This window comes from Tachypleus tridentatus, chromosome 9 (assembly GCF_004210375.1).
Source record: "Tachypleus tridentatus isolate NWPU-2018 chromosome 9, ASM421037v1, whole genome shotgun sequence".
In the NCBI taxonomy this organism is placed as follows: Eukaryota; Metazoa; Arthropoda; class Merostomata; order Xiphosura; family Limulidae; genus Tachypleus; species Tachypleus tridentatus.
In genome coordinates this window covers 35,945,743-35,972,396 of record NC_134833.1, presented here as the reverse complement: position 1 = coordinate 35,972,396, position 26,654 = coordinate 35,945,743, and the positions used below count along the sequence as shown (strand labels likewise).

The window sequence follows — 26,654 nt, the reverse complement described above, 5'->3', positions numbered from 1 at the left end:
TGTAAAAGTTGGGATTTGAGGTCATATTTGAATAGATTTTGTCGAGTGCGTGTTAAAGACCTATGGTTTACATATTTTTCTGTTATCTAATCAACAATATAATTTTCGAAGGGGGTCATTTTTTGTCTACTCACGTATATTCAAAAATATTCTTCATGTTAATATACTTCTAAAAACATGTTTTAATTGCATTGCACCTATTAAAGCTCAGAATAACTAAATAATATCTGAATACCACGTGTAAGTTAGAAATATCAATACATTGACCTCAGGAAGGATTGTTATTAACTTGTTGACTGCCAAATATTTCAGCTGCTACAATACAACTCTAATGCTTCTTCATTTTGTAACTTTTGTCGTGACGCCATTTTGGATCGAAAGTGAAACAATTTGTAAGTTGGTCAAATATATGTATGGTGCTGACATCTAGCATTGAAGTTAGGTATTATGGAGAACAAATTAACTCGTCCGTGGCACTGTGTTACCGATCGGCTTGGACGAGTTATCTCGTCTACGGCACTGAACAGGTTAAAGTTATGTTCAAGATGTCAGAAAAAACACGTAGGTTCAAAGACGCTTTGATGCAAAGTGATAAAAAACGTATAATCCAAGCACATTCGAAAGGTGGGGCTTTCTTTTTCAGGGTCACACCTATAACGCAGGAAAAGTAAATAAGATCATTGTATTTAACTATTAGCTTTTTAATTTGTAAACAATGTTGAAATTACACAATGGGTTACTTAAACAATACAATACAATTATTTTATCAGGACAATTCCCTAGTGGTATTAACTGGGTAAGTAATTATCAAGATAATTTTCAAATATATCTATTCGTTTTCATTAATCCGATTATACAACGAATTTTGTACGTATTAACTTCAGATTTAAGGGTATTATATTCTGTGCACGACAGTCCTTTGTAATGCTTTAGTTTAATCAGTTTATGGTAATTTACAGTGAGAAAGGTTGAAGTTCAAACATAAAGCCTGAATGGTGTTGTTATTATTTGGTCTAGTGTAAAGAGCGCAGGTTAACTGATTACGTGGAAGTAAAAGGAGGAGGTGGTATAGACCCAGATAACATGTTAGAAGCAGTAAATGTTTGTGGAACCTTCTCTGTGCCAAGTAAGTTCAAGTTGAGCTATAATCCTTTGACATATTAAGTATTAGATCCAATTAAAATTTATATATTAACTTTGCAAATAATAATTCTTGACATTATAGCGATACAAAGAGAGTATTATCCTTCAAATTATTTTGTTTGTTTGTTTGTTTATTTTTAAAGCATAAAGCTACATAGTGGACTGTTTATGTTCTACCCGCTGAGGGTATCGAAATTCAATTTCTTAGCTTTACAGATTCAGAGACTTACGCGGAATCACCAGGAATAAAAATAAAACAGTTAAAAAGTTGTTTTTTTTTTCATTTTATTTGGGAAAAAAAGAATTGTAACTGAAATTTGCAACTTGTACATCACTTACCTGTACTAAAAGGTCAGAAAAACTGGCCAATAAAATTCAGGTTCACCCCGGCATAATTTTGAACTATTGACCAGGATAACATTAACTAGCCAACAGCGTATTCGTTGCCTTAAGGGTTTTGTCCGATTCTTTGAACCCAGTAACGTGATTTATGTTACTTGTATAGTTGTCCGCACATGAAAGTGTGAAATTTGTTCAGTGGCATCACGTCTCGAGCCTTAGACTTTTAGATCCGAAGTCCGTAAAGTAAATTTGTTTTTTTTGTTGTTTTTTTTAATTTCGCACAAAGCTACTCGAGGGCTATCTTTGCTAGCCGTCCCTAATTTAGCAGTGTAAGACTAGAGGGAAGGCAGCTAGTCATCACCACCCACCGCCAACTCTTGGGCTACTATTTTACTAACGAATAATGGGATTGCCCATAACATTATAACGCCCCCATGGCTGGGAGGGCGAGCATGTTTAGCGCGACGGGAATGCGAACCCGCGCCCCTCAGACTACGAGTCGCACGCCTTAACACGCTTGGCCATGCCGGGCCCCACAAAGTAAAGAACTAGGCTGCGCCCGGCCAACAATATGTAAGACTTAACTAACCATTCTTCTAATAGATCGTACAGACATTACTGCTTTGCTTTAAGATAAACTAAGATTGTTTGCTCATATTCTTTAAGATTATATCTAATCATCTACCGGTGGCTCAGCGGTACGACTGAGGGCTTACGACGCTAAAACTCGAGATTCGATATCATCAGTGTGCATAGCGCAGATAGTCAACTGTGTAACTTTGCAACTAAACACGAGCAAATGTTTTCAGTAATTTAATGTCTAACCATTCTGAACTGGCTAACACGGTACTTTAAACCTGACTCATTATGAAAATGAAATAACGCTTTGAAAACGTACAACTTATCTCTTGACCTTTGACCCAAGAGCAATAATACTTTGTAAAACTGTAAGTTCAGTTGCCCTCTGTACCCCAGTGGCACAATGACATGTCTTCGAAACTAACATACTAAAAACCATTTTCGATACTCGTGTTGGGCAGAGCACAGATAGCCTGTTAAGTAGCTTTGTGCTTCATTTCAAAGGCACAAACCCTTTAATCCAAGACCATTAATTACAGGCAATAATACTTTATAAAACTGTAAGTTCAATTAGCCCTACTCAGTTCAATTATGATGGATACTATACACACAAATAGTTGTACAAAAATGATGCTGTTGAAACGATGGACCAGTAAAACCTAAAAAAACAGCTTGGTAAATTGTTCCATATCACGTTTCCAGCTTTCATATTTTAAATATAAGTAGTTGAACAGTTTTTAATTGGGGGGAGAGGGAGGATAACATAATATGTTATTTCACTATAGACTGGGTGTCTTAGAATATATATTCATAGTGTAATAGTGCAGGCCACCATGTATAGCAACATATTTTGTTGTGTTTTTAGCATCCAATTTTAGTTATAATTTGCGGGAAATACAACTTTCTCTGTGTTAAATAGTTTGTTAGTTTTCTCAGAGCAAAGCCACAATGGGATATCTACTGAGTCCACTGCGTGGAATCCGACCCCATATTTCAGGACTGCAAGTCGGTAAACTAACCACTGTCCCAGCGAGAAACGTGATAAAAGATAGTATGCGGGCAAGTTAGTAGGGCTGAATATATATATTATTATCATCTAATATATACAGCATAAATTGTTTGCTTTTTAATTTTGAGGACAGGGTAAACATTTACCCAAGCTGAGTGTACAACCACAGTATTACGTGCCTTGTTCAAGCCTTTAAAATAGTAATACTCCTTAGATGTTCTAATCAACTAAACTATTAGATTTAAACACTTGTATTCTAAACAACTAAATTATCAGACTTTAAAAAGTAAGGCTATATGGATGTTCTAATCAATTAAGCTATTAGACTTGAAAAGATAAGGCTCCAGGGATGTTCTAGAAATAAATTAACAAATTAATTACCAAAGTATTATTATATATTTATTTCCAGAAGCTTGAAACTAGCGATGTTCGTCTGATTGTAAAGCGTGTAGATTTTGAACATTGAGGCACAAAATTCTTTGAATCGCCTCATTTACAAAAATGTTATACAAGTAATGAAAAATGAAAGGAATAGATAAAAAAACAGGTTACATACAATTACAATAATATAGAAAAATTGAAATACTACAACACAGTAAACATTCATTTAATCTTGAAGGTCATAGGGTTCCTGGATTATAGGGAAATTTAGGTCTGGTCTTTTTTTTTTGTGAATGTATGTTGGAGCACCTTGCAAGACCCAAAATCGAAACGTTCTAAATTGTATGGTTGTTGCTAATGAAATGGTTGCCTAGAGATACGTCTTTTTCTACAGTTTACTCGTGTGCTCAAACATTGAGTCGACGCTCTTTTTGTTCAATATATAAACTACTACATATTTTTTCTTTTGAAAAATATTTTACAAATGTAAAGTGTTGTATTATCTAGAAAGTTGTATGTTTTTTTTTTGTTATATCTTTGGTGCTGTTTATGTGTGGGCGAGTAACACATACCTGATTAATTTACATGTTTGCATATTGTTTTTTGCATGAGTTTCATGTTTTAAGGTTGCTGTTAACCAAGGTTGTTTTAGGCTTAGGTTTGTGTTATTTCTATAAGTGACAGCAGATGGATCCTTGAAAATATATTTAGTGTTTTGGTTTTCAGTAAGTATAACAGTCCAGTATAAGACATCTTATCTGTTTGTTGATCTGATGATATGTTAGTGGAAGTGGAATACAACAAATGCGTTTTTATGGTAGGATTTAGGGTTTGTTTCTCTGTATATGAACGGATGAGGGAGTCAGGATGGCTTTTTAAAAAGAAAGTTTTCAAGTCTCTTTGTTTCTAATTTGTAACCATTATGGTCACTAACGTGGTTTGATCAATCGTAAATACTGTTCACCTTTTGTTACTATACTAGTAGGAATGTTTGTGTTTTCTTATAGCAAAGCCACATTGGGCTATCTGCTGAGCCAACCGAGGGGAATCGAACCCCTGATTTTAGCGTTGTAAATCCGTAGACATACCGCTGTACTAGCAGGGGGCACACTAGTAAGAAGATTGGAACAGTAGGTGTGTGCGTGTAAACCTGTTACTTTATAATGTACACTAGGATCAGATCCTGTACGTGTTATAAACTGTACGGTACAGATCCTGTACGTGTTATAAACTGTACGGTCTGATGAAGGTCGCTTACTCAAGCTTATTCTTAAAGATAAATATATAAAATTGTTTTGGCAGTTTATAGTCTATTAATTTATTACAGCTTGTACGTCGCCTATGCTGTCAACTATATTTTGTTCCATGGATGTTCCAACTACCTAGCCCCTGCATGACCAGGTGGTTAAGGTACTCGACTTGTAATCTGAGGGTCACAGGTTTAAATCCCCGTTACACAAAACATGATCGCCCTTAAAAAAACAAACAAGGTTCCATAATAGAATCTCATATCAAATTCATGCACTATAAAGACACAAATCAATGAATAGACATAAAACACATTAGGTGGCTATATAATTTCCTAAATATCCAAGATTACTGAGCCGAGTTCTCAGTTTTAGTTCTCACTTCTTAGTGCAAAGTATAGCAATTACGTAGCACATAAGCTGAGTCACTGTGTTATTTTATATGATGTTGCACAGTTAACACCACAGCATCTCATTATTAACGCTTGATTTTTAGTTCAAGGATAAGGTTTCATTCTAGAATCTCATATTATATTTATAAACCATGATAATCACCCCGTATCATATTCTGAATATATTTAAATATGAGTATTTAACCACGATTCCTAGTAGATAGCATTAAAACTCTATCTATCCAACAGTTTATATACAACTACAGACATACAACTTTAATGTCATGAATTCTATTAATGACGTTTGAATTAATTATTTGTTGTTATAATTTAGAAGTTCTAATAACTAATTTTGATAACGAACGAAAATTTCTATAGAAACAACTTGAATTTGTTACATAAACAACTTAAGCTAAGGGTCATTGATTTAAATCAAATAAATATAATGACCCCAAGAAGAGAAAAATAAAGTTTTACTTTCTTAAAAGTTTATATGCTCAAAAACCCATGAGGTCTTACGTTTTTTGGTTTTTTTTTAATCTAACGCTAGGTTAGTTAGACCACTTATAGAGTCTCACCTTTTTTTAAAGTCTGATATAAAAAGATGATTTATATGGTTAGAGTACTCCTGGAATATTTTTCTGTTTTAAAACTGTAATAGAAAGTGATAATTATCTCATTATAATCATATAGGTTTAGTTTGATTTGAATTTTGCGCAAAGCTACTCGAGGGCTATCCCTAATTCAATAGTGTAAGACTAGAAGGAAGGCAGCTAGTCATCACCACCCACCGCCAATTCTCTTGGGCTACTCTTTTACCAACAAATAGTGGGACTGATCGTTATATTATAACGTCTCCATGGCTGAAAAGACATGTTTGATGTGATGTGGATTCGAACCCGTGACCCTCAGATTACGAGTCGAGTGCCTAAACCACCTGGCCATGCCGGGCCTATGGAACCCTGTTCGATCTTCATCTTTAAGTGCTTACTAAATTAATTTGTTTAGTCAAAGTGTTAATGACCAAACCTAAAATAGTTTTGCTTTTCTTGGCTGTTTAACAAGTGAAGGAAAAGGCCTTTCCTTTTCTTCCGAAAGAAATATATAAATCGAAATATTATTTCGAAAATATTACAAATTCTTTTGGCTTAGAACATAAAATATCGATAAAACGCGTCAAAGTTTGAGAATTGAGGTATATAAACCATTAAACATTTCATGGATGTTTTAGTTAGCTTTCAAATTGTTAGGCTATGTCTCCGTTTGTAACTGAATTATAAATTAAAATTAAGACTGTCTGAAATAGTTGTGTATAATGTAACTGATGGAGTGGATAGAAAATTATTACTGCTTTCAAACACAAAATAAAATATGTGTCTTACAGATAAGTGTGAGAAACGTTTACTGTCACAATGATAGTTCTTTGTTTAAATTTGTATTTAACCTTTAATTATAAAGTTCAAAGATCTAACCATACGAACCATTTTTTAAAAATAACACACTCGAGACGTGTTGATAACATTCTCATGAAATTCATAGATTGTATTAATTGAGAAATATATATGAGAGGTAGAATTAGCAGAACATTGAAATTGTTCGTGAAAATTACTCAGGGGTCAAGCAACAAATTTACTCATTACATCGTTTATATTTTTAGCTTTATAGTAAAATTTATTTGATTTTACTAAATAATAATATTGGCATGTGATTACGTGTAATTTTACTGTAAAAAAGAAGGAAGTTTTCAATATTAAAATAAATTGTTTTTTAAGGGAAATAAATTAATAATTTAAAATTATTAGCGTGGTTTCGTGAATACACTATTAGCTACAAGGCACGTACAACGTAAGCGTTACCTTCAACTAGAAAAGATGAGAGAATTTTGGAGTTTTTGATAAATCACATTAATTAATTATAAGAAGTAAACAAATTACAAGAAGCTTCTCTGACAAATCTTCTAGTTTTCAAGTGGGTCTTCTCTTTGCTAACGGTGTTTTCGTCTCTAAACCCAATAAATCTGACGAGGTTGGACTTGCTTAGATTGTTTCTTTGTTATAAATTTTGCACAAAGCTACATGAGGGCTACCTGCTAAAGCCATCCCAACTTTAACAGTGATAGATTATAAAGAAAGGCAGCTAGTCATCACCACCCACCATCATATCTCAAGCTATAATTTGACGGTGGGCGGTGATGACTATCTATTCTATTAACAATAGAATAGTATAACAACTCCCACAATCGAGAGGGCGAGTATGTTTAGTGGGACAGGGGCTCGAATTCGCGACCCTCTGATTACGAGTTCAGGTTGTTAGGGAAGCCGTGCCCTGGCTTAGGAAAATTACCAAACACCAAATCAGAATTGCCATATTTAAGAAATCATGTTTAACACTATCACATTTAGTCAATGCAGCTGTTACTACTAAAAAATGATATGTTATATGTTGATGCCTTAGTAAGGTTCTTGAAACATAAGTATCAAATGTACCGGTTTCGTGAGTCTTTTAAGAAGCTAGGTCTTACGAAGAAACCATTACAGATTTTCTCCTTTTCGCATAGTGGCAGCGCTTATGACATTTACAGTAATGCTTCATAAGCCTAGGCTATCAAAACAGATGTAGCGGATATACACGTCTTATCATCACACAGTGTACATTTTTTCCTATTGCATTTAAAGAATTGTTGATTAATAATCTAACTTTCTGAGATAAAACCGGATAATCTAGAGATACGTATCTCTGTGAGGGAACAAATGATAACTACTATAAATAAAAGGCAGATATTGTTACGAAGGGGAAGCTAACCAAATATCTTATTGTTACCAGAATAACTTCAAAATTAGAAACTGCAAAATTTAAGCCGGTAAGGTTTCAATACCACATTAACAGCTGAATAAACACACATATAAAAACGGGCCAAAATGAAAATCTTGTGTTTACATGGTGCATATAAATACGCATGCACAAACACAGACTGGAAATATAATCTTTGAAATAATATAATGCATGGTGTTTTATATTTGAATAGTTATTAAATGAATATATTTATATGTAGTCTGCTTTTGGATCAATGACCTATTACTACCTTATGATAAATTTAAAGTATTCATACATCCAAAGATCATTTTCATCGGGATTTATGATATCACTCGAATATCCTGCAGAGTGTTTATAATTTTGTTTTTAACACTGTAATCCAGTTAACAAGCACTGGCAGAAACGACTCGAATTTCACTCTGTAAACGTGTAAAACAAATAAGTTAGGTCTGGAATCTTCGTTGGTGCTGCTGAAAAAGTCGGACTTGTAACATCTAGCTGTATCATATGGCTGTAACACCAAAAGTATATACATCTGATGGTTACAATGCTGTATGTACTTCAAGAGTACAACATCCTCTGAAGGTTGTAGACTAGCCTATGATGTGTCTATGGAATGTTGGTGTTTATTAACACCACTACAAAACTGCCCGTTCTCTTTTCTTTTTTTTTTTATTGTCGCTTAGTTTCAGAGCAACAGTCATGCTGTCGTGGGATACTTTTTGTTATATTTTTGCGTGGGGGGTAATCTCTACTCTTCTGCAGGATATTCAGAGAATAAGCGCTGATACATCCCTCTTAGGGCATATACTGTTCACAATAGTTTGGTTTGAATTTCGCGCAAAGCTATACGAGTGCTATCTACACTAGCTATCCCTGATTTGGTATAATAGGCCAGAGGGAAGGAAGATAGTTAATACCACACACCACAACTCTTGAAGATAGTAGTGATAGGCCAGAGGGAAGGTAAATAGTCGACGCCATACACCATCAACTCTTGAGATACCCTTTTATCAAAGAATACTCACATTAAAGTGCCCCACGGGTGAAAGGGTAAACACTTTCTTTGACGGAGATTCAAACCCGATACCCTCAGTCTGCGCGTCAAATGCAAAAAAACCACTAGGACTTGGCAGGCCTAATAGTTTACATCTGCATTTGTAGTAATTTCATGAAAGAAAATACATCTTTATTTTTATCTCCTTTGCAACGTGCATGCATGGGAGTGTCATGTTAATGGTAACTATGATGCACTGACAAGTATAGTACTACAAAAACACCACGAGCACGTGTGTATCATCATATCATACAGCTAAAAAGTTGTAGCCACTAACGGTACAAGTAGGATGCAATACCATTCGTGCATCTACTTCTTCCTGTGTAGAACATAAATGCACAAGGTCTGTTACGGATGTCTGTTACTGAACTCTGCGAGTGTGTTTGCATTTTGTTGCATTTAATTCAAATACGAGAATGTGCCACAGAACAGTAAAATATTTTTTTACAACTAAATAGTCCGACATAACCAGGTAGTTAGGATTCTCAACTCGTAATTTGAGGGTCACAGGTTCAAATCCCCCTCACACCAAACTATGCTCGCCCTATTAGTCGTATGGGCGTTATAATGTTACGGCCAATTCCAATATTTGTTGGTAAAATAGTGGCCCAAGAGTTGGTGATGAGTGGTGATGACTAGTTGCATTCCCTCTGGTCTTACACTACTAAATTAGGGAGGGCTAACGCAGATAGCCCTCGTGTAGCTTTGCGCGAAATTCAACAAACAAACTACTAAATGGGGAGAAACAAACCAAAAGTTCTATCATGTTCTGGTTAAATAAAAGACCAAATGCTATATTCGACTGTATCAATTTTTACACTTTACAAATATATGCAAAGAAAAGGTAATAGCAATAAATATAAAAAACAATAACAATAAAATGTAACCTGCTACAGTTCACACTGTGTTATTAACAAGAGTGAAAGTTTAGTAATTGTTCACTCTCTGTATCTTGGCCTGTGGTAATCCAAACTATCACATACTTTCAGTGAATGTGCTAGACTGTTACATCACATAACAAATATTGAGACAATCCTTCAATAAACAGCTGAGATATAACATCTCCAATTTTAATTGAATTTCTTATTATATTATTTTTTCTTGGCACCAGAGTACAGAAAATTTATTTGATAGAAAAACATAATTATATTTTATGAATTTTGTTTTTAAAATTTGATACACTGATGGATCTTTCAACCTACATTTAGGAGTCTCATTTAGTGTAAGTGTAAGCCACATGTGTGACATTATTCAACAGGAATTGTTCAAATACAATGAAATTTTTTGCGCACGTCTATGCAAAAACTCACGTGAGCTATGGTATAACATTTTACTATAGCTTCACCTTAGAGTAAAATTGGACCAATTTTAGTTTTTTTGTTATTCGGAGTAAAGACGGTTTACTTAGAGTAACTAAACTATAAGGTGAAAGGACGTGTAGATGCACAAGTATTGGTTAGATTAACAGTTTCTAGCTCAAGTTTTCAAAAGAATAATACGGGTGTACGGAAATTATTGATTGTCAATTTTTAGCACAAATGTTCTATATTTTATGAAATTATCCTGATCAAAGAGAGTTTAACGTCATGTGGTATTAGCTCAATCAGATAGCATAAATAATGATGCTTGATACGACTCTACTAATTGCATGGGGTAATAACAAGAAACTATTAATCTAAGTTCCATGGCGTTGCCAAAAAGGAAGCTATTAACACTAATTTAAAGACTAAAAACTACTACTGTGCATTTGACAAGAAATATTCACTTATTAGTTAGCTAGGCTTCGTGTTTTGATTTGCTCATCACCATGTGCCACATTGAACAAAAAGCGCGACCTAATTAGAACGAAGGGTGCACCTTACCATTTCCTCAGCTCTCCGAATGTTTAACTTACCATTATGGCTGTAAACTAAAGCTACCACAAATTCTTAGAGTCGAGTAGTTTTGTGGCATGCTATATACACATAGAACGTGCTATCAGTTATCTGGACTTTTTGGCATACTTACATAGCACACACATTGTCCAATATTACGACATACTTCCATTTGTCACATGCCAAGTACCGCTCAAACAGGTTTTGAGATTTGATTTTTTTTCGGTTGTGTATTCTGGGAGAACCTTATGAACACGTTTCTTCGTTTTTGTAGATCTAAATTATTTTGTTTACAATTCCATTTGCTGTTCCTGCTTTAGCTCCAATGGCCCACTGTGTTTTTAGAATAGATCCAATAACAAACTGTTTAGCTTTCTTAATTACCTACGATGCGCCACTGTTAATCGTCCATGTCGTATCTTGGTTTTTTTAACTGTTGGAACCTCTTTCATTGTTTTACCGATATTTTTAACACCATATAAATACCTTTGTTTTAAATGATAAAAATTCGTTCCTCGCATCTTTGTTCATAATCGTGGAATAAAAAAAGTTCGAGTTGGAAAATCCTGCTATTTTAAGCGTCATCTGTTTCGCGTTCAGGACGTGAATGTGCGCCTTGATCGTGGGGGTTTGCAAGTATAATTTTCAAATCACTTTTAATACCATAGTTTTACACTTCTCATTTGAGTGTCTAGATAAACGGGTAAATTTAAAGCAGAAGAAATATATGCATGAATTAGAATTAAAATCTCCTTGTCTTTACGTTGTTATAATTTAAAAATATCTCATCCGACATTTACATTAACGAACTAATGATAGATGTTTTTTCTGTAATAAAACTAAAGGAAGTTTTTTTTTACTTATTATTCGCTTAAATGTAGTTTTGTTAATTGCGTAAGACCACCTGTGTAATGTTAAACAGTTGCTTCCTGTCGTTGATTAAACTATGGAGTGTGAAAGTTGTTGAAAAACCTAAGCCATCCTGGCTTCAAGTGCCAAAAATTCTTCTTTGTTTATCATTCTACAAAATACAAGAAATTTTGATCGTCTCTCCACATACGTTATTAGTGTGGACATTCACTCCTTGTCTTTACGTTGTTATAATTTAAAAATATCTCATCCGACATTTACATTAACGAACTAATGATAGATGTTTTTTTCTGTAATAAAGCTGTGTGCACTTCAACAATCAAATGATCAGAGAGAAAATACACAATTAATTCTTCAAATTACTTAGAACGAGAGTAACTGACATTTTATATCAGCATGGAAAAGTGCATTTAGATGGTTTTGGGAACATACTGGTATGATTCTTAATGAAAAAAAACGTGATTACTTTTTAAATGTTGGGAATGTAGTGATAAAGTTCTTTGGAACTAGATAGCCTGGTTCGCATCCCTCCAAACTACTAAACGTTTTCCCCTACTTTAAACCGTATGTACTTTATAAGAATGACAATTATTTTCTCGGCATTCATAGGGGTAGTAGGGTATTATTGATTGGTCAGTACCCCCCTGGTCAGTTGTTCAGGATTAGGGATTCTGGCAGATATTTTTATTAGTTTATAATAAATAACTAAATACAGATACGATACCAAATGTTTGTTTCTAGGTAAGACCTCCATTGACGTCTTCTGCGACAGCTCCGTTATCCGTCTTGTGTCTAGCGGTCGCTACAAAAATTCTGTTACAGTGAGCTTTGAGATGCTTACAGAAGAGCACTTGACCACAGAAAAGTCTTCTCTTGTCTGTGAGATTGTCTGATAAAAAGGTAAGTTAGATTCTGTTTAATGAAATGTTTGTCTGATAACAAGGTAAGCCAGATTCTGTTTAATGAAATGTTTGTCTGATAACAAGGTAAGCCAGATTCTGTTCAATGAAATGTTTGTCTGAAAACAAAGTAAGCTAGATTCTGCTCAATGAAATGTTTGTCTGAAAACAAAGTAAGCTAGATTCTGTTTAATGAAATGTTTGTCTGAAAACAAAGTAAGCTAGATTCTGTTTAATGAAATGTTTGTCTGAAAACAAAGTAAGCTAGATTCTGTTTAATGAAATGTTTGTCTGAAAACAAAGTAAGCTAGATTCTGTTTAATGAAATGTTTGTCTGAAAACAAAGTAAGCTAGATTCTGCTCAATGAAATTTATTTCCGAGAACAAGTTTATTATTCCTCATATCGCTTAATTGCGTGTTGTTGGCTTTCAAGACGAGTAAAAATACATCGCCATCTTGTGGCATAGATATAGTTACTGTTGCTCACTAAGTCTCTTATTGTATAAACTGGGCCCTATTCTTACAGATTTCACTCATGTTTACATACGTTTATACTCTCCAAGTTATGAAAGGGCACGAAACTAAAATATATATACATCTTCACTTAGCTAAATTTTTACCTTTAATTAACGGCAATAATTCATTTCTGATTAGCGCTACTATAAACAGATCTAATCAGATTAACTGTAGTTTCTGTTCCATTTCCTGAGGATGATATGGACTACCTTGTAGACACTTGAAAACAACATATGTGTGTATAGAAGAAAATAAATTTTCTAAAGTCAAAGCCCAATTTAGCCAGGTGGTTAAGGCACTCGACTCGTAATCTGAGGGTCGCGGGTTTGAATACTCGCCCTTTCAGTCGTGGGGACGTTACAATGTGATGGTGAATCCCACTATTTGTTGGTAAAAGTTTCCTAAGCGTTGGTGGTGGATGGTAATGACTAGCTGCCTTCTCTCTAGTCTCACACTGCAAAATTAGGGACGGCTAGTGCAGATAGTCATCGAGCAGCCTTGCGCGAAATTCAAACCAAACTTAAAATCAACCATCAGCCAGTGCACCTTTCTTTGTTCCTCGTTTACCTACCTACTTTAACATATTTTATGTTTCTACAGATGGCAGATAAAATTAAAAATAGCACGATTCAGCTGAAGAATTATTTAAAATCTATGGCTAATAAAGCCAATATATATATACGAAACTACATGAAGGCAATATGCGCTAAGCGTCCCTAGTTTAATAGTAAAAGACAAGAGTGAAGGCAACCAGTCGACATCATTCTCCGCCAACTCTTACTGCTTTTTTACCAACGAATAGTGGGATTGACCGTCACATTATACAGCTCCAATAGCTTAAAAAAACGAAGATGTTTGGTGTAACGGGATTCGACAGAGAAAAAAAAAGCATTTTAAAGTGTAACAGCAATAAGGCATTGGATTGATAACCCTTCCCCTGTGCACGTCATCCGATGATGGTAATGATATTAACAATTATGTTTTAATTAGGATAACGATACTCCCCTGTGCACGTATTCTGATGATGGTAATGATATTAATAATAATGTTTTAATTAGGATAACGATATCCCCCTGTGCACGTCATCTGACAATGGTAATGATATTAATAATAATGTTTTAATTAGGATAATGTTTGAGGTTTTTTTTAACATTTCTGGCATAAATAGCATTAGCGAGGTTTTTTCTGGATTTTGTATGCATAATACTGTCTTCAAGATTACAAATTACAATTATGATTTTGTTGTCTAAATTATTTTAGAAAACGTTTATTTGTTCAACATAAATTACTTTTCAAATTACAAAAATAGTTTGTAATAACAAAAAAAAATATATATAACCGTATCGTCAGTAAAGCATATTTTGTTTTAAACGTACTTTCGGAATTCGAAAAAGTTTGATGATATATAATATATAATGGAAGGTAATATGACTTTTATATTAAAGTCTACAAAACCAAAACCTAAAAAAACTGCGCTTTACTGGTCAACTTCATTAATTTGTTCGACACGAAAAGAAAATGTTCAAAACACCTAAAAGCTACTTACTATTGAAACAAATGGATTATTAGAATGTTTTAAGCGTGTCGAAATCATTAGCTCAAAATCGTTAAAAAATAATTAAATGAAATCTTTTATTCAAGAACTTCAACTTTATTCTGAACATCAGATATTTTTCTCAAGTTTGAGAACGTTCTTAATTTAACCAACTAGTAGTTACGATTAGTTGTATTGTAAGTTTAGTGAAGAATATTTAACTAGTGAGTTTTTTTTTTACATCAAAATTATCACGATTTATTAATCCACAGAAGATGGAGGTTGCACTGCGGTTTACGTGTAAGTTTAAGAATTTAAATTTTATTTTAACAAGAACTAAGAGAAATCGAATGATTTTTAAAATGTAAATTTCCTTCGTGTTTTACGTAAAGAAACTTGAAATACTGATAATATTAACCCCATATTATTGTTTCGAATACACCATTTTGGTATACGGTGTTATTCATGCATCTAATCACTCTAAAGTTAGCTTCATGATTGCTGTACCTTTTTACTTTAACATTTTTTTCTGCCATGTTTACAGATAAACAAAAACAATTGTGCCAGTTTTATTTTTAGATTATAATAAAAAAAAACCACAAAAATACACGTTTTTATTTTTGTTACTTATCTAAAGTTAGGACTAGTAAATTTGGGGAGGTTTGAAATTCAAAATGTTCAACGCATATGGTGATTCTCCAAAAGAAAAAAAAGGGACATATATGTAACCATGCAAATATAAGAATTAAACGTACATTTATTTATATGCAATTATGCGCTTATTGAACATACACATCTTACAAACATTACAACTTAGTCGATTTTTCAAATAATTATTTGCTTTTTATGTGCAACACATCATTTGTAATCCTACAGGCCTTTCGACTCGAGGATACTTCGATGATGGTTATAACGACCGAAGCTGATTTATATTACAAATTATTTCTTTATGTCATGGAAGTTTCTTGGATCTTTGCAAATACTCGATTCGTCGAATCGTTTTAAGGGTAACTAAAATTACTATAATAAGAAATATTAGAAACTTTAAAGTTTGGTTAACATATACTAATAGAAAATTTATTTTAGTTCTGTATACAACTATAATGTGTAATTATTTTTCAGTTCTGAAAAACTGGTGGAATGTACTTTTATCTCAAATAAAGTTACTTTCCATCTTTGTGTTAGTACAGTAGTAAGTTCTAAAAACATCAACATGCACCCAACTATAAGGGGATATAAACAGATAAACGATCTAAGACAGCTGATGATGTGATTAGAAAAAAACCGATATGAAAGTAGACACAAAGTTTGCGAAGTTTGAGAATCAGTTTCATATTCTGTCTCAGACGTACTTCTGTAGGTCTCTCCTTTATTTGTATACACACACACATATATAAATATGTATACACAGAGGACAAGAGATTCACTTTGGTAGAATTTTCCATTAAAAGGAAGGGAAACGTTAAGAACCTCCTGGCCAAATCTTTGAGAATAAACATTTATAAACTTAAGGAACAAAACCTTTTAGCGTATAAGAAGAAACTAAATTTTGGAGTAAATTGAATCTAATTAATAGTGTATCCCCAACTATGTGGGTCCTTTTTCCTTTAACCATTTCCACAATCAAGGTGCTTTTTTGTTTTCACATCATATAATGTGTACCTAATGCTACATTATTCTGCTGCTGTATTTTAGTTATTTTTTCTACATAAAAAGATTTTGCCCCTTAATTTAATAATTATACGTACGTCGTCAAAAAGCTAGTTTTCTAACGTGATTTGTTTTCAAAAGCCTAATTTGTTTATTTTTCAATTTCACATTTTATGTTCGTGTTCATATATATATACATACATTCACACGTTCAAAATTATAATTACAGATATGATGTTCGCTTACACTTATATATTTGAAATAAGTTCCTTTGATTATATAAATTTATTTATTAACCTGCAGATGTATTAAATATCTATATAACAAAAACTATCTTTATGTTGAACTCAAAAAATCTAGATATAATTTAATAATTGTATAATCTAATCCCATTAGAAATTCACTTTCATAGACATACGTTTATAAAATACTCAAAAACTGTTTCATATGCCATGAGAATGTGCAAATAAGACATGAAGCTTCGGGAAAGCTTAGTTATTTAATCTTAAACTCAACAAGGGCTTGGACGTTTATATTCCTTTAGTGCGTATAATTACATACAAGTACTGGAATCCCTAACGAAATATTAGTGTTAGTTGGAGTTAGATCGTGATACAGTTTCAATATTAACCCGATTGGTTCTTTTGAATGTGCTTTTTCATAACGTTTTAGAGCTGTTTCTGTGATACTAGTTTTAACTGTTCACGTTAAATAGTTCCAGTATAGATGGACAGTACGCAAAAGCCTTAAAGGTAGAAGAAACGATAAGTTTCTATGATGCACATCTTACTACAGATATTGTTGGGTAGAAGGTTGCTGAGCGATGCCTGTATTATACATTATATATTAATTACTATAAATAGTGGCCTAAACATGGTTGCTTGGTAACTTCTACTACATTACATGTTATTATAATTGTCACGAATAACGGCCTAAACATTGTTGCTTGATAACTTCTACTACATTATACGTTATTATAATTGTCACAAATAGTGGCTTCAACAGTGTTGCTTGGTAACTTCTACTACATTATACATTGTTATAATTGTCACAAATGGTGGCTTCAACAGTGTTGCTTGGTAACTTCTACTACATTATACATTGTTATAATTGTCACAAATAGTGGCTTCAACAGTGTTGCTTGGTAACTTCTACAACATTATACGTTATTATAATTGTCACAAATAGTGGCTTCAACAGTGTTGCTTGGTAACTTCTACTACATTATACGTTATTATAATTGTCACAATTAGCGGCCTAAACAGGATTGTTGGGTAATTTCTACTACAATATACATCTTTTTTACTTACAACTACAAAGCTAAGCAAGGATTACAGTCAATGACTAAAATATATATTTTTGAGTTGTTGCTATATGGTTCCACTGGAAACGCAATATTTAAATTCATTCTAGTACGCTTGCATAATTGACTGTTGTAATTTTTTGTGCTGGAGTTTCATTTTTGTGTCTTATTGTATGTTTTTACGAATCTTCCACATTGTAATTTCAATTATGATAAAATAAAGATGAGAACCTTGCGTGACGTTAGTGTCATATAGCTCATCTACTGTTTGGATGCCTGTGTTGTCGTGTGACGTTAGTGTCATATAGCTTATCTACTGTTTGGATGCCTGTGTTGTCGTGTGACGTTAGTGTCATATAGTTTGTCTACTGTTTGGATGCCTGTGTTGTCGTGTGACGTTAGTGTCATATAGCTTATCTACTGTTTGGATGCCTGTGTTGTCGTGTGACGTTCATGTCATATAGTTTGTCTACTGTTTGGATAACTGTGGTATGCAGTAAATACGTTAAGGATTTTTGAAAATTTAGCTTGTTTCAGCTGATTATTTTAAACAAATAACAAAAATATACAACTCGTGCATCTGTTTTATTTTACATGGCTTTTCTGATATGTAATCATTTCAGGCTTACAAACCAAAGTTAAGCAGTTTTCATGAGGCATTTTATCAACAATTAATCCAATCCAACTACAAAGTGTATTCCATCTACTTGACTATGGAAGAATACAAGTTAGTCAACAAACCGTATTAAACCATTTTCTTTATTTCAAGTAAAGCATTTTGGTTTGTAAATCTCTAAATACTCATCACATATACAAGAATCCATACAACCTCGGATTCATTAATAGCACTTTCGTTCTCCACTATCATAAAGCATCCATGAATGTTAGCAAAGCTGTAGAATAGAACTGGCATTATTCTGTTAACTTCCGGTATTAAATATGTCCTTAAAACTAGGTCTAGCAATACAGAAAAACAGTAGTTCTATTGCAACAAAATTGGTTTTTTCTAAGCTTGAACCTACTGGTGTCTAGTGGAACTTAAACGTGTAGATAGTTTCAAAAATTACGTCTGACAACAGAAGAAATTTCTTTCACGCAATCAGTTAAGATAGTATTAGCGATACTGAATAAACATTACATATTCATAACATTAGTTTTAAAGTGTTAAGTTTTAATTCCCCTTAATCTGCCGTGTTATGAACATTGCTAAAATACTTACATATTTTAAAATACTTCTATTCGTTCATGCCTTTAGACAAATCCTTCGAAACTTCGACCGACTTTACCATGTATTCCAATCAGATCGTTAAAATTTACTTTAACTATTCCGAATAATACATTTACGAAGAGATGTTAGTTCTCTTACTCTGTATAAGTTAGTTTCATTATGAAGCTAAAATAATTTCTCACTTAGATATATATATATATATCTTGTAGCTATATTCACATTTTTAATGTGAAACTCTATGGTCTACAAAAAAATTATAAACTCTAATGATCTAGAACTGTATTAATTCAGTTACTTAAGCTAAGACTCGAAAAGGTTTTATTTATTCACATTTTATCTTTGCCTTTTTTAAAGAATATATATAATATTTTATTTACACTTGCACTAGATCGTCCACTGGAGTTTTCTCTGTGTTGTTAAAACGCGATTTTTCCTGCCATCTGGTGGTCGGTAAATCATAATGTTGTATTGGCACATCTTCTTTACGTTCTGGTACAACTTTCTTCAGTGAAAAATAGAATTAATGTAAAAAAAGAGCTACTTACATCATTTTTATCTAAACAAAATTTACTTAACGATAACTGTATGAACAAACACCTTCACGTGGGAAACATCTGTGAAATTAAGCATAAACCAACATTTGCACAACATGTTGAACAGTTAGTTCTAAAAAACAAAACGAAATAAAAACAGTTTACTGTATTTGTCATCGGAATTTCTTTCATTTTCTCAAATCTAATAACGACCACCCAAGTTTATACCATGAAAATATTTTTGTTTAGCTAAATGAATTAAAATCTAAATAATGAAAATAAACGAAGTTTTTATTTATTTTATACGAATTTTTAAAACTCTTTTTTATTCGAAGAATATTCTAAAATTTAATTTTGATATTAAAATTGGGAAGTTACAGTGCGCTCCCTTAAGCAAGAGTTTACGAATGACCTCGAACATGTGCGACAAGATATATAACATGGAGTTAGATTTCGTGTGAAGTAACAAATTTGTTGGCACAAATAGACAGCGCACGTTCATGAAGCGTGCGTGTGTGTATTCTTATAGTAAAGCCACATCGGGCTATCTTTTGAGTCCACCGATGGGAATCTAATCCCTCATGAAGTGTGAATATTTGAAGTGTAAACCTAAAACCCTAATTCGACAGCAAGTTTGAAACTGGCGCCTTTAATCGTTTGCTTTTATAAAGTCATCAGTTAATTATATCAGTCACAGAACGGCTCTTAATATGCATAGGTACAGCTAGGGGAAGAATAAGAGAATTTACTTGAAAATAATAAAAAACTTTCATACGTTTAAAACATGAATTGGCCTCAGGATTTTTATTGGGTTGTTGTGGCGAAGCAGCTTTGGAGAATTAATAAGGCAACAAATAGTGTACGTCGCATTGTACAAGAAAAAATAAATAACTAGTGTAAACAAGGATTACACTACAATAAAGCATGTATTATTATAACAAGATAATCTTTAGCCTAAAACAGGTGCTCACATTGTGCTTCGTCGAAAAATAAATGTGTCCAATTGAGACAAGACAAGCTAAGGTGTCCACCAAGAAGGTGCCAGACGGACTGAAAAATGTCATTGCTGAATATCAAATGGAAGATAGCCATGACTGCCATACTTTACTACCGTGTAGTCCAATGGTGCGGCGGTACGCTTAGAAAAATGTATAAACATTTATTTTTTTCTGTTTTTATAGTAGATTTTAACGATGTTTGTTCTGTGCTATTTCTCAGTTTGTTGTTCGTTTACTGAAGAACTGAGACGTAAAATTGTCGGTGAAGTCTGAAATTTTAATTAAGACGATGGTGATGTCCGCTGTAACAATACATACACGTTTTTGGTATTCTAAACACCTGGTATTGTTCTATGTCGATGCTTCGTCAGTCGTTGTTGACTCCATTTATATGCTAACCTACTTTTAACCAGTGACAAAATTTAAGTACATTATGCGACCGTAAGATTTGTTACGAAACTGGTAAATCTGTACGAATTTGGTTATAATAAATGTGTTTAATATTATTATTTAAAAAAACAAATTTTTGTTGAGTCTAAATCAAAACTATCCTAAAGGTTGGGTTTGTTTAATTTGTTTTGAATTTCGCGCAAAGCTACGCGAGGGCTATCTGCGCGAGTCGTCCCTAATTTTGCAGTGTAAAACTAGAGGGTAAACAGCTAGTCATTACCACCCACCGCCAATTCTTGGACTACTTTTTATCAACAAATAGTGAGATTGACCGTCACATTATAACGACCCCACAGCCGAAAGGTCGAGCATGTTTGGTGTGATGGGGATTGTTTGTAAAAAGCAGCGTATTCATATTTCTCTTCGTGTATTTCTTTTTCAAACAATCGTGCTAATTCTTAACTGAATATTTTTTATTTTTATGGCTCTAATAATTCTTTCCCTTTTAATTTCTCATAAATTTAATAATATGCAGTAAAGAATTAAACATCAAGTTCATTTTATACGTCTGAAATACATACTGAAAAAAAATAATTCAGTTGACTTACCCTCTTAGAAACCCGAACTTTCGGCAGAAACATCGGTTTCGTTGCCATTCCCAGACTGCTTTCATTGTCCTGGAGGTTTAGGGGAAAAAGCAAAGACGTAAATGAACGGTTTTCATGGTGTTTGAAATAATACGTACGAGTTTACTTCCTTTAAAAACACAATAATATTACGAAAACCTTGACTAACAAAAACTGTAACGTTACTATTACACGTACACTTTGGTCACATTTGTTATTAAAAAAGCTATTCATTCTACTCTTTATTTTTTTACACCCGTATTAAGTAAATGAAATCCCAGCTAACGTACTTCAAATTCTCCACGTTGAGTCTTCATCTCGACAATGTTGCTGTACAAAGGGCCAAAATAAGAATGTTTCGAATATTGGCTGTCAGTTTCCATCTGTGACGATAACCTTAGGAAATTAAGAAAAACTCGGTAAAGCCAACGTGATTGGATAAATAATTTATGATGTCCAATGAAAACCATGATATTGGGTAAATAATCTGTGATACCAAGTGTAAGTATATTATTGATAAATAATATGTCATTTTCAATACAATTTATATTTTTGAATAGATAGTCTATAGTTTCAATGAAAACAGTTTATTGGATAAATTATTCACTATAACCAACAAAAACCATGTTATTTAGCAAGTAAGCTATGATATTCAGTGAAAGTCTCGTTGAAAATTGCTGTTCTACAAATAAAAATTATATGGTGGGCTGGGCCGATAAACAAAACCGATAATTATAAAGTCTTACGAGAACAATAACATAGAAAACTTAAAACATGCTCGATTACTAAGTTTTGGTGACATATAAGTCTGCATATCACGAAAATAAACACATGATAAAATCTAACCTAAGCCCCTTGACATTCGCAGGCAACGATCCCGTGTGAATGTTTCCATATTCTCTCGACGAATGGACAACCCCTTCTTTCATTAATTTGATATTTTCATAGGTTTGACTTGGTTGATAGACAGTATTACTTCTTCTTTTCTCTATATTCATATAAGTTTCTGAATCTCGTCTTTTACTGGCAACTCTTGGGAGACCCTGCCAGCTTTCGACCTTTCGAAGTCCTCTTCTATCTTCTGAATTACTTTGACTATTTTTATCAAAGTCACGAGCTAATCTGTTGACATTCAAACCTGCCGTTTCTGGAAGTCTATGTGAAACTTCTGATGTTGGCACACTGTTGACGTGAGAAGTCTTGGAACCTGAGGAAGCTACCTGAAGGTAATCAAGAAAGTGTTGTATATCGTTACAAAACAACCATAATACAAATGCTACACTTAGTTAAAACGTGTTAAACGTCATTTTAACATTTTGAAAGAAAATACAGGTATTGTAAATTCCCATGGAGGATCAGTAAAAACTCAAGTGCAAAAACATTCGTAGTTCGATTCCGGGTGGTGGACAGATCACAGATTAGCCATTGTGAAAACAAACAAAAGCTGCAGTGGAATTATCTCTTTCCAATATATCTTTATTTAATCTAAAGAATATTTTACATCGATGTATCTGAAGTATCTCAAAGAGTAAGAAGGTAATTTTGCTTACGTTAAAATGAACTTGTCTAAAGTTAGCAGATTTATAAAACAAATTTCAATAGATACAAATATATAAGTATCAAAACAAACCATTTAGATCACCTATATTTTAACATCTATTTAAATAGATGTTTCGCTAACATAAGTCCCACGCTGGTACAGCGGTAAGTTTCGGATTTACAATGCTAAAATTAGGGGCTCGATTCCTCTCGGTGGACACAGCATATAGCCCGATTTGGCTTTGCAATAAGAACAAACAAACACACACACATACACACTAATATAATCACTGTAGTTGTTACAATGTGCAAGGTTTCCCCTTTCCAGAATTAAAACATTTTTTTATTTATTTGTATTCACAAATATTAAACAAAATCGAGCACTTGATCCGTAGTTAATTAACATCTCTCTAAGCACGATACAAGAAGTTTCAACTTTGCTTTAGTCCTCGATTCAGTTTACAGTGGTCACTGTCTCATGCTTTTATCTTGCCTTCACCCTAAGTAGGAATCATACCAATGTGAAGGGGTAATGCTGAAGTTTAAAAGAGTTATTATGTGCGTGGAGTTTAACTCCTTTTGAATATCATAATGAGAATGACTATTGGCATAGGTCATATAGGATTGCCCGATATCGTACTAGGTTCTATGTTCTATGTAAAGTGTTCTATTAGCCAACGATAAAAAAACAAAAAAGTTTAGACTGCTGTATTAAATACCACACCACGCGCAGCGATCGCCATCTTAGTGGAATGGCAAAAAATGCTGGATTCGTTTGTTTGTTTTTTCAATTAAATTTAAGGCTCCTCGAGGGCTATCTGCTTTAACCGCTTATAATTTGGAAGTGATAGATTAGAGGAAAAACGGCTAGCTAACACCACCCACCGCCAACTGTTTGGCTACATTTTACCAACAATAAATGGAATTGACTGTAATATTATGATGTCCCTGTGGCTGAAAAGTCGAGTATGCTAGGTGACAGGATTCGAACCTGCAATTTGAGGATTGCGGGTCGAATACCTTAACCATCAGTCCATACCAATTCCCTAACCGATTGTTAAAAGTAAGTAATAAAAATATTAAACGATTGAAATATCAGTAACAAGGGTTTAGGACTAAAAAATCAATATTTTTTTATTTAATTTCATTACAATGTTTTCTACAATTAATTCTTAGTATATTATTAAGTTTAAAGAGTTTTATTTTAGTAAAATCGAAAAGTATATTTTTCTCTATGTAATATATAAAAAATAAACTCTCAACATAAACCTAAATCTTTACTTACTATTGTGGAGTTAGTTAGCATTGTCAGTGCATAATTAAATCGCAGATCATATTTCATTAATAATTTTGACAAGGGAAGCTACTAAGCTACATTTTATAATTTTGTACGCAGTTTACTAAAACATTTCGAGTAAAAATATTAAGTTTATAATGTATGTAATAATATGTTTGAAATTAATAACATTTAAGGGTAATTTAATTATTTCACTGTGAATACTCAACTATATGAAACTAGTAAGCAATGTTATTTATATAATTTTTACTTTTTGTATGGATGTATCCTGATTTGCGTTTAGCTTCATACGTCGATTTAATAAAGAATATGGAGTGTTTTCTCATAAATTTTATTCGAAAAATTTTGTGGATTATTACAGTAGCTCAAGAGAGATTTAGTCAATTCAAGGATATAAATTTATTTTTTTTTTGTTTCTGAATTTTGCCCAAAGCTACATGAAGACTATCTGCGCTAGCCATCTATAGTTTAGTAGTGTAAGACTAAAGGGAAGGCAGCTAGTCATCACCACCCACCGCCAACTCTTGGGCGACTGTTTTTACCAACGAATAGTGGGACTGACCGTCACATTATAACGTCCCTACAGCTGAAAGGAGAAATATGTTTGGTGTGACGGGGACTCGAACCTGCACTCCTCATATTATGAATCAAGTGGCCATACCGAGCCTAGTTATATAAGTAGTAATCGTTTCATTCTTAACAAACGCTCATTGCATGCCTCAAACTTGTTTCTATGCCACCTATATTTGCATTCCTAATCACCTTAAGAAGGAAATCAATAGCTGAAAATCACCCTGAAAGCTTTTAATTAAAAACCAGTGGATATGTATTATCATGGTTTTCATCATTAACCAAAACGTTCGGTCCAATGGAAAGTCCAGATTTAACCTCAACTAAAACGATAACATTCTTATGCCAAGAAGCCATTATATGTTCATGATGATTTGCCAATACCAGTAAGAATCAATTAGAAAAGTGAAAACTATTCAAGAAAGAAAAAAAAACAAACCTCGAATAGAAATATGAGATTAAATCTTTAAATCAAGTAATAAGACAACTAGAATAAGAACATTATCTTTATGCTGAGGTTTGTACAGTTTGAACAAAAACGTCTGAATTTGAAAATTGTTTCTGTGTTTCTAAAGGTTTGGTTTGAATTTCGCGCCAAACTACACAAGGGCTATCTGCGATAGACATCCCTAATTTAGTAGTGTAAGACTAGAGAGAAGGAAGCTAGTCATCACCTTCCACCGCCGAATCTTAGGCTACTCTTTTACTAACGAATAGTGGGATTGACCGTCACATTATAACGTCCCCACAGCTGAATGGGCGAGCATGTTTGGTGCGACGGGGATTCGAACCCGCGACCCTCTGATTACGAGTCGAGATCCTTAACCACCTGGCCATGCCGGGCCCGTTTCTAAAGGAAGAAGATTCTATGATGACGTTAAGTAATTCACTCTGATTCTACACTTCAGTTCTGCTCGTGCAATCTGTTACGTTCGTTCGTTGCTGTTATTCCCAGTACCAAGCATGTTCGTAAATTAGATGAACCATAGTTTTTCATTAATGTTTTTGTATACTTAAAAACTGGGAAAAATGGAGACCATTCCAATAAGGATGGCTTTTTTCGTTTTGAAATCATACGAATAAATGTAAAGAACACTGTTGAATAATGCTACAAGAAGGTATGTTGGATTTACTAACATTCTTGAATATATTGCTAAGGTTCTCATATGCATGTCAGATGCTTTACAAGGACACTATTGACTATGTGTTCTACGATAAAATAACAGCATGTAATTTATCCTGCCTTATCAAGAGCACTTCAAATAGCAGTTAATCATAGATTGAATGTTGTTTCTATACATCTACTAATTCTGAGGCTCTGCGTACCCTTGGGTCTAACTACCTGATAACAGTAGTAATTTTCCTCATTCTCTGACAAGTGAATCTGTTTATTCTATCCCTGATGCTTGTGATGTGCTAAAGCAATGTGAAACACCTGATGTCATAACTTAGCCAATGTATAACATAAAAGCACTTTCATATTTTATACGATCTGAAAGCACTTTTATCTTTTATATGAACTACAAGAAAAAAATGGGAGATTGATGTTTGATAATAAATTATCTAGAAGCGATGTAGAGTTTTTAAAGGCAATAAAACGAGTATTGAAACAGCTGCAGATGCTAAAGATGTCATACACACCATAAAATATCTCATGCTTTCCAGGCACTCTCATTTCAAAATCAAAGAATAAAACATAGTTCGTAAAAAATTGTTAACCAACTTTTTTGATCTTCTGAATTCAAGAAGGGAATTTGTGAAGGGATTTAAAATGCCTACCCAGTATAATGATATTGACAGATGGTAGAAACTACTGACAAGTACGTGGGTTACCTTTTGAAACTTCATGACAAACTGGCGTT

At 33.4% G+C, this 26,654-nt stretch overlaps 2 protein-coding genes across 2 annotated transcripts in view; one reads left to right on the top strand and one right to left on the bottom strand.

The window, feature by feature from the left end:
* Nucleotides 1-15,833, top strand: part of LOC143225053 (corticotropin-releasing factor-binding protein-like) — a 44,400-nt gene extending 28,567 nt beyond the window's left edge. Inside the window, exons 6-8 of the mRNA XM_076453747.1 lie at nucleotides 1,018-1,126; nucleotides 12,450-12,608; nucleotides 15,535-15,833. Of these exons, the coding sequence (XP_076309862.1) occupies nucleotides 1,018-1,126; nucleotides 12,450-12,601 (261 nt within the window). The 3' untranslated portion in view covers nucleotides 12,602-12,608; nucleotides 15,535-15,833. The remainder of the gene's footprint in view (nucleotides 1-1,017; nucleotides 1,127-12,449; nucleotides 12,609-15,534) is intronic.
* A 2,344-nt stretch (nucleotides 15,834-18,177) lies between these two features.
* Nucleotides 18,178-26,654, bottom strand: part of LOC143227344 (uncharacterized) — a 108,199-nt gene continuing 99,722 nt past the window's right edge. The window contains 4 exon segments of the mRNA XM_076458798.1: nucleotides 18,178-19,341; nucleotides 21,369-21,437; nucleotides 21,677-21,782; nucleotides 22,233-22,606. Coding sequence (XP_076314913.1) covers nucleotides 19,213-19,341; nucleotides 21,369-21,437; nucleotides 21,677-21,782; nucleotides 22,233-22,606 — 678 coding nt within the window. The 3' untranslated portion in view covers nucleotides 18,178-19,212.